Genomic DNA, 13,744 nt, shown 5'->3' on the forward strand with positions numbered 1-13,744 from the left:
AGGTGCCAACCCCAGCTGCACACAAGCTATCTTGGAGCTTTCCTGGAGCCCATGTGACCCTCCTTTTTCGTTTACCCTTTAAAATTTAAGAAAATAAATTGTGCCATATTAGAGTCAATCAGATGTGGAAATAATTCTTGGGGGAAAAAATAAAAAAAGTTAAATTATTACGTTTTAAATAAAAAGAAAAAAAAAACAAAAACATACCCTTGGGTCCTCATTGACCTGTTGTGAAGATGCAACAACTATGTTAGTTAAGTTCGATATCCTGTCTTCCCTTTCTTTTTGAAGTTGTTTGATTTCTGCCAGCAATTGGGAATGTTCTTCTTTAGCCATGGCGTGGGTCTTTATCTCAGAGGAGGCCTACATAAAAGACAAAAACAAGGTATGACAGTATTATGTAGAGATACACACATGTACATTCTACAGTGCAGAAGCATTGGGAACACAGTTCAGGGACATACTCTTACCTCTAGTTCTTCAAGCTGCTTCTTCAAATCCAAGATTTCCTTTCTATATCTCTTAAGCAAAGCCTGGTCATCCAACACCTCATTAACATGCGGAGTGTTTCTTACATGTTTGGCTGTGCTTGCAAACTGCGTAATGGAAAAGATAAAAGAGCGAATGAATGTTGGATGTGACTAAATCAGTATAGCGCACAATACAATTAACTTGACTTAATAAAAGTAAATTGAAAAATGTCTGGCGACAGTTTATTTGAAAGAATTTAGGGTGAACTACTCCTTTAGGGTGCCTTCACACCCACAGGATCCACATCAGATTTCACACTGCGGGTTTGCAGCGAAATCCTGGTACTGTGAAGGTCTATGGGGTTACATAACCGCAGCGGAATTTTCATTCCGCTGCGGATATGTAACCTGGCCCCTATAAAGGGGTTATCCAGCGCTACAAAAACATGGCCACTTTCCCCCTACTGTTGTCTCCAGTTTGGGTGGAGTTTTGAAACTCAGTTCCATTGAAGTAAATGGAGCTTAATTGCAAACCGCACCTGAACTGGAGACAAGAGTAGGGGGAAGAGTGGCCATGTTTTTGTAGCTCTGGATAACCCCTTTAACCCCTGCCGCCGCAGCCCTGGCCCAGAGCATACCTTACCTGCTCAAGGCTCCTGCTTGCTTCGGGCCTCTCAGCGGTCAGCCAATCGGTGTGCTGCCCTGCCGCAGCGGACTGATTGGCAAGCATGCACTGATTGGCTGATGGGGAGCCGGGAGCTTCACACAGCCGCAGCACCGAGCAGGTAATGTATGCTGCGGGCCGGGGCTGCAGGTGGCCGGGGGTTAAAGGGGCCGGGTCACATATCCGCAGCGGGTTGAAAATTCCGCTACGAGTATGTGATCCCATAGAACTTCACTATACCAGGATTTGCAGCAGATTTCGCTGCAAACTCGCAGCGTGAAATCTGCTGCGGATCCGGTATGTGTGAAGCTACCCTTAATAAAATTATTCAAATAGGAGTCAAGAGTTATTAAGTTTGGTATTAATCTCTATACCCCAAGGGTTACATGTTAAGAACAAACACCCTTACTAGTTACCTGCAGAGTGCTGAGGGTCTCATCAAATGAAACTGGTGTAATTGTACAAATAATCACAGTTTTTGTATTTCCACCCAATGAGTTCTGAAGAATTCTTGTCAGCTTACTATCTCGGTAATTTATAAATCCACTGTTTAGAGAGGGGAAAAAAAAGTTGACTGCTTAAAGTGAATGTGTCATCAGAAAATGACTGGTCTTAAACATATTTTTTAAGAATGTGATATTTTTTCTAATTTTCCATTGTTCTATCTAGGATATAAAATAATCCTGAAATCTTGCAGTTTTCATTCTCACCACTGGGGCTAAAACTTTCTGTTCTGTCTCTGGTGATAAGAGGAGGCTGCTGTAAAGTGATTTATACAGCATTTCGGTGACAGGTGACATCAGTAGATAGCATCAATATAACATAATAGCAGCTCCCTGTGGAATGACCGCTTCAAAGGTCACAGAGCGCGCTCAGTAATGTTATACATTCATCTCAAAGGGACAGACTCTGTGTTGCCATCTATGTCCATGAGTCTTGCTGTAAAGCATGTTACTAAATGCTGTTAAAAATAGATCAGGCAAGATGGCCGCCCCCATAACAATGTACAAAAAGTGCAATAAAGTTAGTCAGAAAATAGAAACAGATTAGAATAAGAGAACATTTTTTATTATATGACTCAGTAAAATCAGTAAAAGTATATAAATCAGTAAAAGAATGTAGAAAGATACATTCCCTTCATGTATAAAAATCAGAGGGTGGGGGTGGAGACAAAAAAAACAAAAAAAACAAAAACAACACAACACCTTTCCTTTGTAAGGATAATTACACAAATGCAATTATGACAAAACCATTCACTAAAAAGAAAAAAAAAAAAAAAAAAAAAAAAACACACACACACTTACCCGACTTGACCATCACTAAGTTTTTTAATAACTTGTCCAAGAATAAATAAGCTTCGGTTGATGTTACATCCCTCTTTAAATCTCACACCTTCTGCACCAGTCTGACTTGCTCGTTCACTTCCAGCCAAATCAACAAGATTCTTATAAGGAGAGAAAAAAACAGAACTCTGCATGAAATGCTAAGGAAGAGAACTAGAGATGAGCGAACCTCGAGCATGCTCGAGTCCATCCGAACCTGATAGTTCGGTATTTGATTAGCTGGGGCTGCTGAAGTTGGATAAAGCTCTAAGGTTGTCTGGAAAACATAGATACAGCCAATGACTATAGCCATGTTTTCCACATAGCCTTAGGGCTTTATCCAACTTCAGCAGCCACCGCTAAATCAAATTCCGAACGTCCGGGTTCGGATGGACTGGAGCATGCTCGAGGTTCGCTCATCTCTAAAGAGAACCCATTTGCTACTACATGTGTGCTTGTAATCTAGAGTTCGGTCTAGACGAAAATTATTCCAAAAATGCCCTTATATATATTGAAAAAAATAAAATAAAAATTTCAAACATCTTACTTACCAGATGAGATACCATAACCGCGCCATCACAATTTTCAGAATTTCCGGGATCACTCCTCTCACGGCTTTCAACAATCTATATAGGAAATTTTGCTTTTGTTATATTAAAAAAAAAAAAAAAAAACACACAACAACAACAACATTTGGCACTTATAAAAAAAAGAGCTCACCATTCTAAATATGGTATGAGAGCGGCTGCTGTGGTCATTCATTTTTGTTTCGCCATAATGCCGGTTTTCTGCAACACAGAAGGCAGCAATGATTAGTCTGAAACATAGAGGCTTGAAAAGTCATATACAGGTGGTTAGGAGAAAAAAAAAATGGTTAATTGAAAAATTATGGGGTACGCAATTTCATGCTGCCTGCAAATTTCACTAAGGTGTTCCGTGGCAGGAACAAGAATCTGCGCGTTTCATTTGACCTTGTGTCAGAATTTTTGTAATAATGTGTATATCTATGCCCAGCAATGACTGTAACCGGTAACAAAAGATACTTACTCTCCCCTTTTTGGATCCATTTCAGAACATGCTCGGGGACCATTACAAGCTCTTCAGTTAAGTCTGCAACATACACATTACGCTGCAAAGTGGGGGGAAAGTAGAGATAGAGAGAGAGAGAAAAAAAAAGTTAGTTTGGCAGTTTTTTTTAGAAATATTCTTATTCTAAGGGTACGTTCACACTTATCGGATCCGCAACATATTTTCCGCTGCAGATCCCCAGCAGATTTCATTTAACTGAACACAGCACCAAATCTGCACGATCAAATCTGCTGCGGATCCTGTAGGTGTGAACGCACCCTAAATAAAAAGGCGTTTTTCCATCGTTATAGCATAGCCACAGGACAGGGTATAAAACTTAGACTGTGGGGTCCAACTGCTTGGGTTGCTGGTAATCTCAAAACCCCCCACATTTCTACTGGATGGAGCAATGGGGGCATGCATGAGAGCTACTACTTTATTCTCTATGGAGCTGCCAAAGATAGAAGCTGCCAAAGTGCAGCTTCATCATGCCCTGTCCCGTATGGGAATACCCCTTTAGGTATGGTCCAGGTTTGTAGCTTTCACAATGTGACAAAGTAAAAAAAAAAAAAAAAAAAAATTTAGCTTCCACTTACATTGATATCTTCCCGTATTTCTAAAGGCTTCTTTTTCTTTCCATCACAAAGGAGATCCGTGACTGTTTCATTATAAATTTCCATGTAGGAAACGCGTAACAAAAACTCCCTGTTCGGAATCTAAAATATAAAGCAACAAATAGATAAATACCGTCCCATCTATTTGATTACACCACTCAATTCTCATGTGCTTAAAGGACTTGATTCTAATCTGGTCCTTACTAAAGGGTACCTGCAAGTCACATTTCAAACTCTTTGACACTTAGGTCAGAAAGACCCATTACCTTTTATATATACACCTGTGCTTTAGAACGTAGAAAAATGCTTTTATAGGACAAAGAGTCTAAGAGGACACCATCTTACTACCTCCCCCCTGTACCCGACCCTGCTTGGGACTCTGCTTCCAGGTGTCAATCAAGCAGGGAGTGTGGAAGCTTCCGGCATTTCAGAAGCTTGGGAAAGCCTCTCTGACTCTTTGCTTCCAGAATGTAGAAAAATGATTTTATTCTCTGGTACACAGACATGAAAGGTACCATGTAGTCTCCTTGCCCTAACAGTGTCAGTAGTTTAGATTGTGAATTACAGCTGGCAGATTCCGTTCAAAAGGGTTACTAGTAGAGATGAGCGAACCGGGTTCGGGTCCATCGGAACACGAACGTTCGGTATTTGATTAGCTGGGGCTGCTGAACTTGGATAAAGCTCTAAGGTTGTCTGGAAAACATGGATACAGCCAATGACTATATCCATGTTTTCCACATAGCCTTAGGGCTTTATCCAACTTCAGCAGCCACCGCTAATCAAATGCCGAAAGTTCGGGTTCGGATGGACTCGAGCATGCTCGAGCTTCGCTCATCTCTAGTTACTAGTCTAGGACAGTCAAGACTAGCCAAATACTGTAATGGAAGATATGGACGAAATAGATGGGTCTGATAGCCGTAACATTAAATATAATCTCATTATTAGAAGCACTTGATGTATTGTGTGAACAGGTTCATAAACTTACCTCCTGAATGATTCTAAAAATTTCGTCAACGGCTTGAGGAATTATCCCCAGATTTACTGGGGTGCCCATCATAGTGTACGTTTTTCCGGATGAGGTCTGGCCATAGGCAAAAATTGTGCCTAATAGTGAAAAGATAAAACAAAACCAAGAAAAAACAACAAAAAAAAAAAAAAAACAGCTCAATGTTTCAAATATTGAAGTGTAACATGCTACATTACTGAAGTATCAAAGCGTTCCATTACTTACCATTGTATCCTTCCAAGGCTGAATGAATAATAGGCACTGCAACCTCCTGGTATACCTGCGATGTTGTTTCATGTGAATGAAAGACACGGTCTACAAAATGGGTCAAGGAAAATAAAATGTTATACGCCTCATAAGGGTGACAAAATAAATAAAAGTTGTATAAAAACACAATGGGAGCAAATTATCAAAGGGTGTAAAATTTAGACTGGTGGATTACGAGCATAATTCGTTTCGGGACGGTGCTTGTAATCCAAATCCACTCTTAAACCAAAGCAAATTTTCCCTTAAGAAATTATTGAAATTCAGACAATTGGTTCCACACCCCATGGACCAATCAGGACTGACAGAGACTGCAGGGAGCATGAAGGAATGAGCAGGACAGATGTGGGCACATGCATGCAGCACTCTGTCCGGGAGAGAGGGGTTACAGCTATGAAGAGAATAATCCCACAGTCCTGTCCCCTGATGTAAGCCCCAGCCTGAAGTGGATCTGCTATGATTTGGAAGGTGAGGGAGACTTCCTGGGTCAGAGTACAGTGCTGTAGACCCCGCTATGCAGACCATGCCCCTCCCCCACTCCCCCTCCCACCCAGTACAGGGAGCTCTTAAACTGAAGCAATGCTTTAAACTAAGTCAAATTTTTGAAAAACTGTGAGCTCTTAAACCAAAAACGCTCTTAATCCAAGTTACCACTGTATTTAACATATTTAAAGGGGTAGTCCACCCAAAATTTTTTTCTTTCAAATCAACTGCTGCCATGAAGTGACAGAGATTTGTAATTTACTTCTATTAAAAAATCTCAAGCCTTCCAGTACTTATCAGCTGCTGTATGCCCAACAGGAAGTTGTATTATTTCCAGTCTGGAGAGCAGGAGGGGTTTTCTATGGGGATTTGCTCCTGCTTTGGACAGTTCCTGACATGGACAGAGGAGGCAACAGAGAGCACTGGGTCAGACAGGAAAGAAAACACCACTTCCTGCTGGACATACAGCAGCTAATAAGTACTGGAAGATTTAAGATTTTTTAATAGAAGTGAATTACAAATCTCTGGCACTTTATGGCACCAGTTGATTTGAAAGAAATTTTTTTGGGGTGGACTACCCCTTTAATATATTATTCAACAAACAGTAAACCATTTCAGCATCGCACCGCCCATTTTATATTTTAAAAACAAAAGTCAGACATCACAACTCACATAACCAGTTATTCCAACTGGCAATTTAAAGGGGTTGGCCACTTTATAGTAAAATTGCTCAGTGTACAGTATTAATAAGTGTACTCACTGTATATATTGACAGCAGCTCCCTGTGTACCTCATAGAGCTAAAATCAAATCCCCCTCCTCCAGGCTTTGCTGTCCTGCTCTGTGGTGATTCTGTCCATAAGATGGCCGACATGGAGGAGCATGTGCCTGTGCCCATGCCCCGCCCCCCAGTGTCCACCACTGAACCTATATATGCCTATGGAGGACACTGAAGGTGGGGCAGGGTCACATGCTCCTCCATGTCAGCCATCTTATAGACAGACTCACTACAGAGCAGGACAGCACAGCCTGGAGGAGGGGAATCTGATTTTAGCTCTATGAGGTACACAGGGAGCTGATGTCAGTATATACAGTGACTACAGTTACTAATACTGTACACTGAACAATTTTACTATGAAGTAGCCAACCCTTTTGAATGAAACGAGGAGTACTGTTTATTTCTTAAGAGTACCAGAAGTGAAAGGAATGCATGAGACAAGATACCAGAGGTAGGAAGATAGAAAGAAAAGGGAGATGAAGGGAGGGAGAGAGGAGAGGAAGGATTACTGAAGGGGTCTCATGGAATGGCACCAGCAGATTTTCTGCTTATCTGAGTGGTCATCATTTGCTCAAGGGGGAAGCCTAAGGCTCCTTAGCTTTCTGCTCAATACCTCTATTAGATATCAGGTGGAATGCTTGTATGAGCACCTTCTGTGATGTATAGTAAGTTAGTAAGAAAATTCTCCATTTTTGAAAGAACCTTTTGGAGTGTTTCTCCGTATTACGTTCCGATTAAAGTTGAGCAAACCTCGAGCGAGCACAATTGATTACCGATGGCTGCTGAAGTTGTACGTGGCTCTAGTGAGTCCTGGATAACATGGATACAGCCTAGGGCCCATCTTCACTTGTTTCGCCTTTAGTAGCACCAAATAATCAGATAAAGAAGGATAAATGCTTACCAAAATGAAAAGACCGTGTCCCGTCAACCTGCGATATGGTGTTGTTCTCCGCCTTCCATAACAGGTTTACCTGTTCCCCTTGTTCTCTGCAGAATAGAGAATATTAGGCTTTAGCGTATCCATATTTCAGCAATTAGCATCTAGTTATAAAGCCAGTAGATGACCTAGGGGTCTAAAGGACCACCATACATTTGAAAGGTCACTAACCTTTCAAACATTTCAGGATAGCCTGCTATGTAAGGCAATGGGGAGCAGCACTATTTCTTGCCATTACTAAGTATCCAACGCTCACCAATTTACCCCCTGCAGGCTCCATCTTCAGTATTCAGTTACGCGTTATTCCTGGGCTAGTGGACAGAGACTGGCTGCTATGAGGTCTCCCATACAGAGGATGGGGTGCTGCTTTACTATATGTCTATGGTACACCCTCACAAAGAGCAGCAAGGTGGACATCATACAGCTCTTATATTGCACCTCAGTGTCCAGTGGTTTGTACTCTGTGTATACCTATGATGCATGCCACCTAAAAGGGTATCACCTAAACTTTTGTTTTCATGGAAAATGCAAAAGAAAACAATTTTGAAAATGTTTTGTATTAGAAAAATTGCTTTCCTTTGAAGTTTGGCCCCTTTCTCTTGCTGTCATGTTAAAAGTGGTTGCCTAGGATACCAACCATTGCTCTCAGTTAGAATGGGACATGGGTAGACAGGAGTTGGTAAGTATGTTCTTACTTGTTTTAACAGGGTTTGGATTGTCCCTGGAGGCATGGGTAATGTCAGAGGGAGACAACAATGCCGAGCTCATTCAGCTTGGCACCCCTTCCTCACTGCCCCATGTCGAACTAGGAAGTGAATGGAGGGCCGAGCTGAGGGTCCAACATTTGTACCCCCCTGCTGATCTCTGTATTGAACCCCTGGCTTCTGTATAAAGCCGCGGGTACGGAACGATCGGTCAGGGTCTGAACACTCAGACCGATAGAATTTTTCTGACATGACTGACACTTGAAAGGTTTTTTTGAAACTACCGTGGCAGCCCTTGTCACTACACACACCTGCCCACACTCCATGTTCTTCTAACTTCTGCCCACTTCCCACAGATCTCTAAAGTGACAGGCCACTTAGAAGATCCAGCAGAAGCTAGGAGAACACCGGGGAGCAAGGACAGGTATAGTTTTTTTTTTTTTTTTTTTTACACATTCAGCAGCTGTCAGCCACCCATCGCTATTACACATAAGCGATGTGCGCCCGGGGGCCAGTGATTTTTATGCAGGATTATACGGTTGCGATCAGCTGTTGCAAGAGGCCATCTCATAGTACCACGAATGACAATTCTCATGCAATTCTTCTAAAGAGCAAATCTCATTATGATGGGAATCCCTCCCTTACAGGGTGTTCCCCGCAGCTGAGAGAAGCAGGAGCAGTTTAAATAGCTGCCCGCTCCTGCCTTTCTCTGGGGAACCCCCTGTCATATTGATGGGAATCCTCTGCGCTGCTGGCCCCATTGCCCTCCTACCATCCTCCCAGCAGCAGTGACCTCTATCCCCGGATTTCCCCCGCAGGCCCTGCTCACCTCCAATGCCTGTGCTGCTGTGTCGGTGCCCCTGCTCACCAACTCCTTAGCCGCTTGCTACCACTGCCCCCAAAGCTGAGGAGTCGGTGAGAGGGGGGCCGGCGCAACAGCTGCTGCGGGCCTATTCGGCTGACAGAGGTGTCTGGGAACGTGAAGCAGGGATTCCCACCATTATGATGTCCCCACTCCTGTTCCTGAACACCTCTAACTGTTAGCTGAATAATAGTTCAGCTGATAGTTATTACCCCCCTGATTTTGTTCAGATACCGAGCAATGTTAGGGTGCCTTTACACAGAGATTTATCTGGCAGATTTTTTAAGCCAAAGCCAGGAATGGATTTGAAAAGAGGAGAAATCGCAGTCTTTCCTTTATGAACTGTTCCCTGTTTATAGTCTGTTCCTGGCTTTGGCTTAAAGTGACTGTACCACAAGGCCCAGGCAGAAGCACTGGAGGCGGCCGACCCACCCTTAGTGGTAGGAAACCCCTCTATGATAGGGTTCCATTGATTCTAATGGAGTCACATCATGGAGGGGCTGGAGTTTCTTCCCACTAAGGGTGGGTCGGCTGCCTCCAGTGCTACAGACAGGGCCTGGTGGTACAGTCACTTTAAAAAAATATGCCAGATAAATCTCTGTGTAAAGACCCTTAGAGTCCTATTACACGGGCTGGCCCAACCACTTCGGTAAGTGAGCGCTGATCTGCTAGATCGTATTAGATGGCCCAATAATTGGGCAGTAAGGGCTGTGTGGACATCAATAGCGATGTCCATGCAGCCCTTGCCCAAACACCTCACCTCTCCCAGCTCTTCTATCCTGTGCTTCACAACTTTCCGGTCCCAGCCGCTCAACCAATCACAGGCCGGGCCCGCCACGTTCTGTCATTGGCTGAGCGGGCTGACAGGCCGTTTGGGCACTGCAGCGGTGGAGCACAGGAGAGCGGGGAGAGGTAAGCCTTCTGGTGTTTGGGGAATCGTCAGCCGTCGGCCACCCATCGCTATTACACGTAGTCCAGACAATTTTAGGTTCGCACCTAAACAAACGATCAGCTGATCATTGTCTCTATTACATGGGGCAATAATCAGCCCGATTTGGCTAATTATCGCTCCGTGTACTGGGGAGGAGAAGCGAGCAAAACTTCAGGGGGAAATTTAGTTCAGACACTGAGATATATATATATATATATATATATATATATATATATATATATACATACACACACACACACCTATATATATATATATATATATATATATATATATATATATATATATATATATATATATGTCCCTTCCACTATGTGCCCTATGGCTTGCTATATAGGTAAGTGCTTCTATGTGTGGTGCCCCTGAGCACAGGGTTGGCTGTCAGTTATGTAGGCAGCTGTTCAGACCACATAATAAGCCGCACATCGTACACGTCTTATGGCTGTGTCCCCAGTCACTGGCCACAGCCCCACACCATCTCCTATCTATGCCGACCGGGCGCCAGTCATACAGGATGCATCCCCCGTTACCTATGAATAAGCGGCCGGACCCTCAGGCACACTTTGACTGCATCTTCCTCCTCCATGTCGCTGCGCTCTCCGTCTCCTTCTCCCGTCACGGTAACTGCTTCTCCTACAAATTCGAATCTCCCTCGCTCCGAAACGTGATTGGTCAAAACTCTGTGACGTCATGATGAAGCCCCTCCCGGCCGGACGATACCATTCCGCGTGGTTAGAGTTAGATGATAGATAAAATATATTAGATTTATAGCTACAGTGCCAGACATGCGACAGGTGACAGGATTCAATAGTGTCCGTTTTTTACATTCCGGGTTACGCTATACTTGTTTGAAAAAAATAAATAAATGGTACGTTCTGTTATTGCTATGTACGGAATGCTGCAAGGGACAAACTTCCTACGGCGACTTGTGTATTGTACAGTAGATAAGGTCGCTCTCTGTCTGTAGGGGGCAGTGCAGCACTAAATTATTCTCCATCTATGGACGTGTAGAAATGCGATGTACTATTGGTAGAATTGTATACTGTACTGTATGTAGCTTTTGTAGGCAGATGATTATGGACATCTTTGTAGCATAGTCCCTGGATCAGCTCCTGTGCATTCCCTTGTATATCCACAAATGTACATTCTCTTATACTTGTTATTGATTTGTTATTAACCCCTTCAGGATGAGGCAAAGTTTGTCCTTAAAGTGTCACTGTCACTTCTTGACATGTCAAAAGTTTTGATCAGTCTCAGACCCGAACCAATTGGGAGATAGAGCCTGCGATCAGTCACGTGATCAGTCAGACATAATGGAGCTCTATGGCGCCCGAGTGATCAGTTTGACTGATTACGTGACTCGGAGTCGGGAGAGGACGGTCTACAGCGCATCTTCTCCCGCCTCTATCTCCTGATGATAAGAGAAACAGATCGCTGATCTCAGGGAGATCAGCCAAATGATAACACTGCCGGCTGCTAGTGAAAGCCCTCAATGCAGTGAAATCCTAGGTGCATTGCCTGCTGGGAAACATGAATGAGCAAAAGAGGAGCCCGTGGAGCCTCACTGAAGAGTCTCAAAAACACAGGACTAGCCAGATATCCCTCCAGGAAGGACTCCGCCAAGGGGCAGCTACTGTAGGGAAGCCACCAAAACCACCATATTAAGTGGCCCTATAAGTCAATGTAATGGCAAGGGAAAAACCAAGGCCAGGTATCCATCCACAGACAGCTGTTTCGGGGTGTTGCCCCTCATCAGTGTGGAGCAGGATTCTGGCTAGGTGGGAGCAATGCCTAGTAGAGCCATAAGAGAAACAGATCGCTGATCTCAGGGAGACCAGCCAAACGATAACACTGCCGGCTGCTAGTGAAAGTGCTCAATGCAGTGCAATCTCCTGATCGGTATGGGTCTGAACACTAAAACCTGGACCGATGAAAACTTTTGTATGACATTATCGAGCACAGCGAGTTGTGATCAGGAGATATAGTCGGAGAGAGCACGGCAGCAGTGCGATCCATCCCCAGTTTCCCAGGACTGGATCCAACTTTTCCCATCACCCGGGAAGGAGCAGCATGGAGTGACAGTCAGTTAAAAGGCAGAGGGTTGCAGAGAAAACTAAGCACTTTGCTTCATAATTACTACTATCTCTACTTGCAGTAGTCACTGCTGTCCCAAAAAGTGCGACCAAAAGAATGGAGTAAGGATAAAAATAGCTTTATTCTACATAGCACAACTTATGACTTATGTTCATTGCTGTTACAGGCCCCGATTTGGGAGTGTCCAGTCTTTGGTTCGTCAGCTTTTGCAGTCCCTTATTGTCCCAGACCAACCTTGGACATCCCGGATAGAGGGTATTGCCATGGCAGATCTTGTACTCCAGCGTACCACTTTCTAGGCGTAATATGCAGGCGATTTTAAGAAACTTTGTAATTGGGTTTATTAGCCAAAAAAAATGCATTTTTATCATGAAAAAGCAGTTTAAAGCTCTCCCCCCTGTCTTCATGGTTCTCTATGGAGAGGGAAGGGTAGGAGGGAGAAGAGGCACCAAAACAGGACAACAAAGAGTTAATTTACAGCTACATCACTGGCTATCTCCTCTGACAGTTAGCACTGACCTCTCTGACCTCTGAATATGGCTTTCACACAGGTCCTGCTGTGTAATCCTTTGTTCTCTGCTCTCTGCTGGCGACTAATATCCCTCCCTCCCTACTTAACTGTGCTCAGCCAATCGCGGATGAGCAGCTGATGACGCGGCATGAGGGACGGCTGGAGATGACGTCATCGACCCAAGATGAGGTCATCGACTCAAGATGGCGGTCGGCGTCGACAGCAATGCGGTGAGTATAATTCACTACACTTCCGAAATGGGGGGAACACGGGGAAGGGGGCCATTCACTTAAATAACACACATTACAAAGTTGTATAACTTTGTTATGTGTGTTATTAAGTGAATAAATGTTTAACGCCGCACTACCCCTTTAATGTTTCATGAGGGTTTCAAGAGTTATCTGGGGAATTCATACCTAGCCATGCTGCTGGGACTGTGGGGGACATGTCAGTAATCTATACTAACCTGTCCCACTCCCCTGCCATTGCCAGATCCCAGGCCACCCCCTCTGCGCCACTGTCATTGTTTTCATAACACCCGATAATGTGCTGCTCCCACCAGAAACGGAAGCTCAGCTTGTGTGTGTGTGTGTGTGTGGGGGGGGGGGGGGGGGGGGGGAGTTTCCTGGCACAATCACTGTGTCCGACAGTGAACAGTAATTGCTATCACCGCTTGCTCTGTTCCACAGAGCGATAATCTGCCATATCAGGCCAATTTGACAGATTGTTGCTCCATGTACTAAAGCCAACCATCAGCTGATGAAACAATATTCCACTGATTGTTGTAGGTTATTCTAGCCTAAAAATCATCCGCGCCCTCTTGGTGCCTTTCTCACTTCTGCCCTCAGTCTCAGCTGGAACTTCAGAGCCAGTCTCTGAAGTGACAGGCTGCTCAGCCAATCACTGGCTGTGGCATTTTCCTGTCTCAGCCAGTGATTGGCTGTGCAGCCTGTCACTCAGCGACCAGCTCAGTATACAGGAAAGGGGGGGAGGTTACCACGTGGCTGCACAAAGGCTGT

The 13,744-nt window shown here is 44.1% G+C and overlaps 1 protein-coding gene across 4 annotated transcripts in view; it reads right to left on the reverse strand.

Annotated features, from left to right (window-relative positions):
• The window catches only part of CENPE (centromere protein E), a 53,564-nt gene extending 42,798 nt beyond the window's left edge, over window positions 1-10,766 (reverse strand). For all 4 annotated transcript variants that reach the window (XM_069978397.1, XM_069978399.1, XM_069978398.1 and 1 more), the window contains exons 1-13: window positions 10,651-10,766; window positions 7,570-7,655; window positions 5,370-5,459; window positions 5,124-5,242; window positions 4,121-4,240; window positions 3,504-3,585; window positions 3,177-3,244; window positions 3,008-3,082; window positions 2,439-2,578; window positions 1,551-1,680; window positions 471-596; window positions 208-363; window positions 1-76 (exon numbers count right to left, since the gene is read on the reverse strand). The exon at window positions 1-76 is cut by the window's left edge and continues 84 nt beyond it. In XM_069978397.1, coding sequence (XP_069834498.1) covers window positions 1-76; window positions 208-363; window positions 471-596; window positions 1,551-1,680; window positions 2,439-2,578; window positions 3,008-3,082; window positions 3,177-3,244; window positions 3,504-3,585; window positions 4,121-4,240; window positions 5,124-5,242; window positions 5,370-5,459; window positions 7,570-7,655; window positions 10,651-10,706 — 1,324 coding nt within the window. In that variant the 5' untranslated portion in view covers window positions 10,707-10,766. The remainder of the gene's footprint in view (window positions 77-207; window positions 364-470; window positions 597-1,550; window positions 1,681-2,438; window positions 2,579-3,007; window positions 3,083-3,176; window positions 3,245-3,503; window positions 3,586-4,120; window positions 4,241-5,123; window positions 5,243-5,369; window positions 5,460-7,569; window positions 7,656-10,650) is intronic.
• Between the last annotated feature and the right edge of the window lie 2,978 nt (window positions 10,767-13,744).

Source organism: Dendropsophus ebraccatus, chromosome 7, assembly GCF_027789765.1.
Source record: "Dendropsophus ebraccatus isolate aDenEbr1 chromosome 7, aDenEbr1.pat, whole genome shotgun sequence".
Taxonomy (NCBI): domain Eukaryota; kingdom Metazoa; phylum Chordata; class Amphibia; order Anura; family Hylidae; genus Dendropsophus; species Dendropsophus ebraccatus.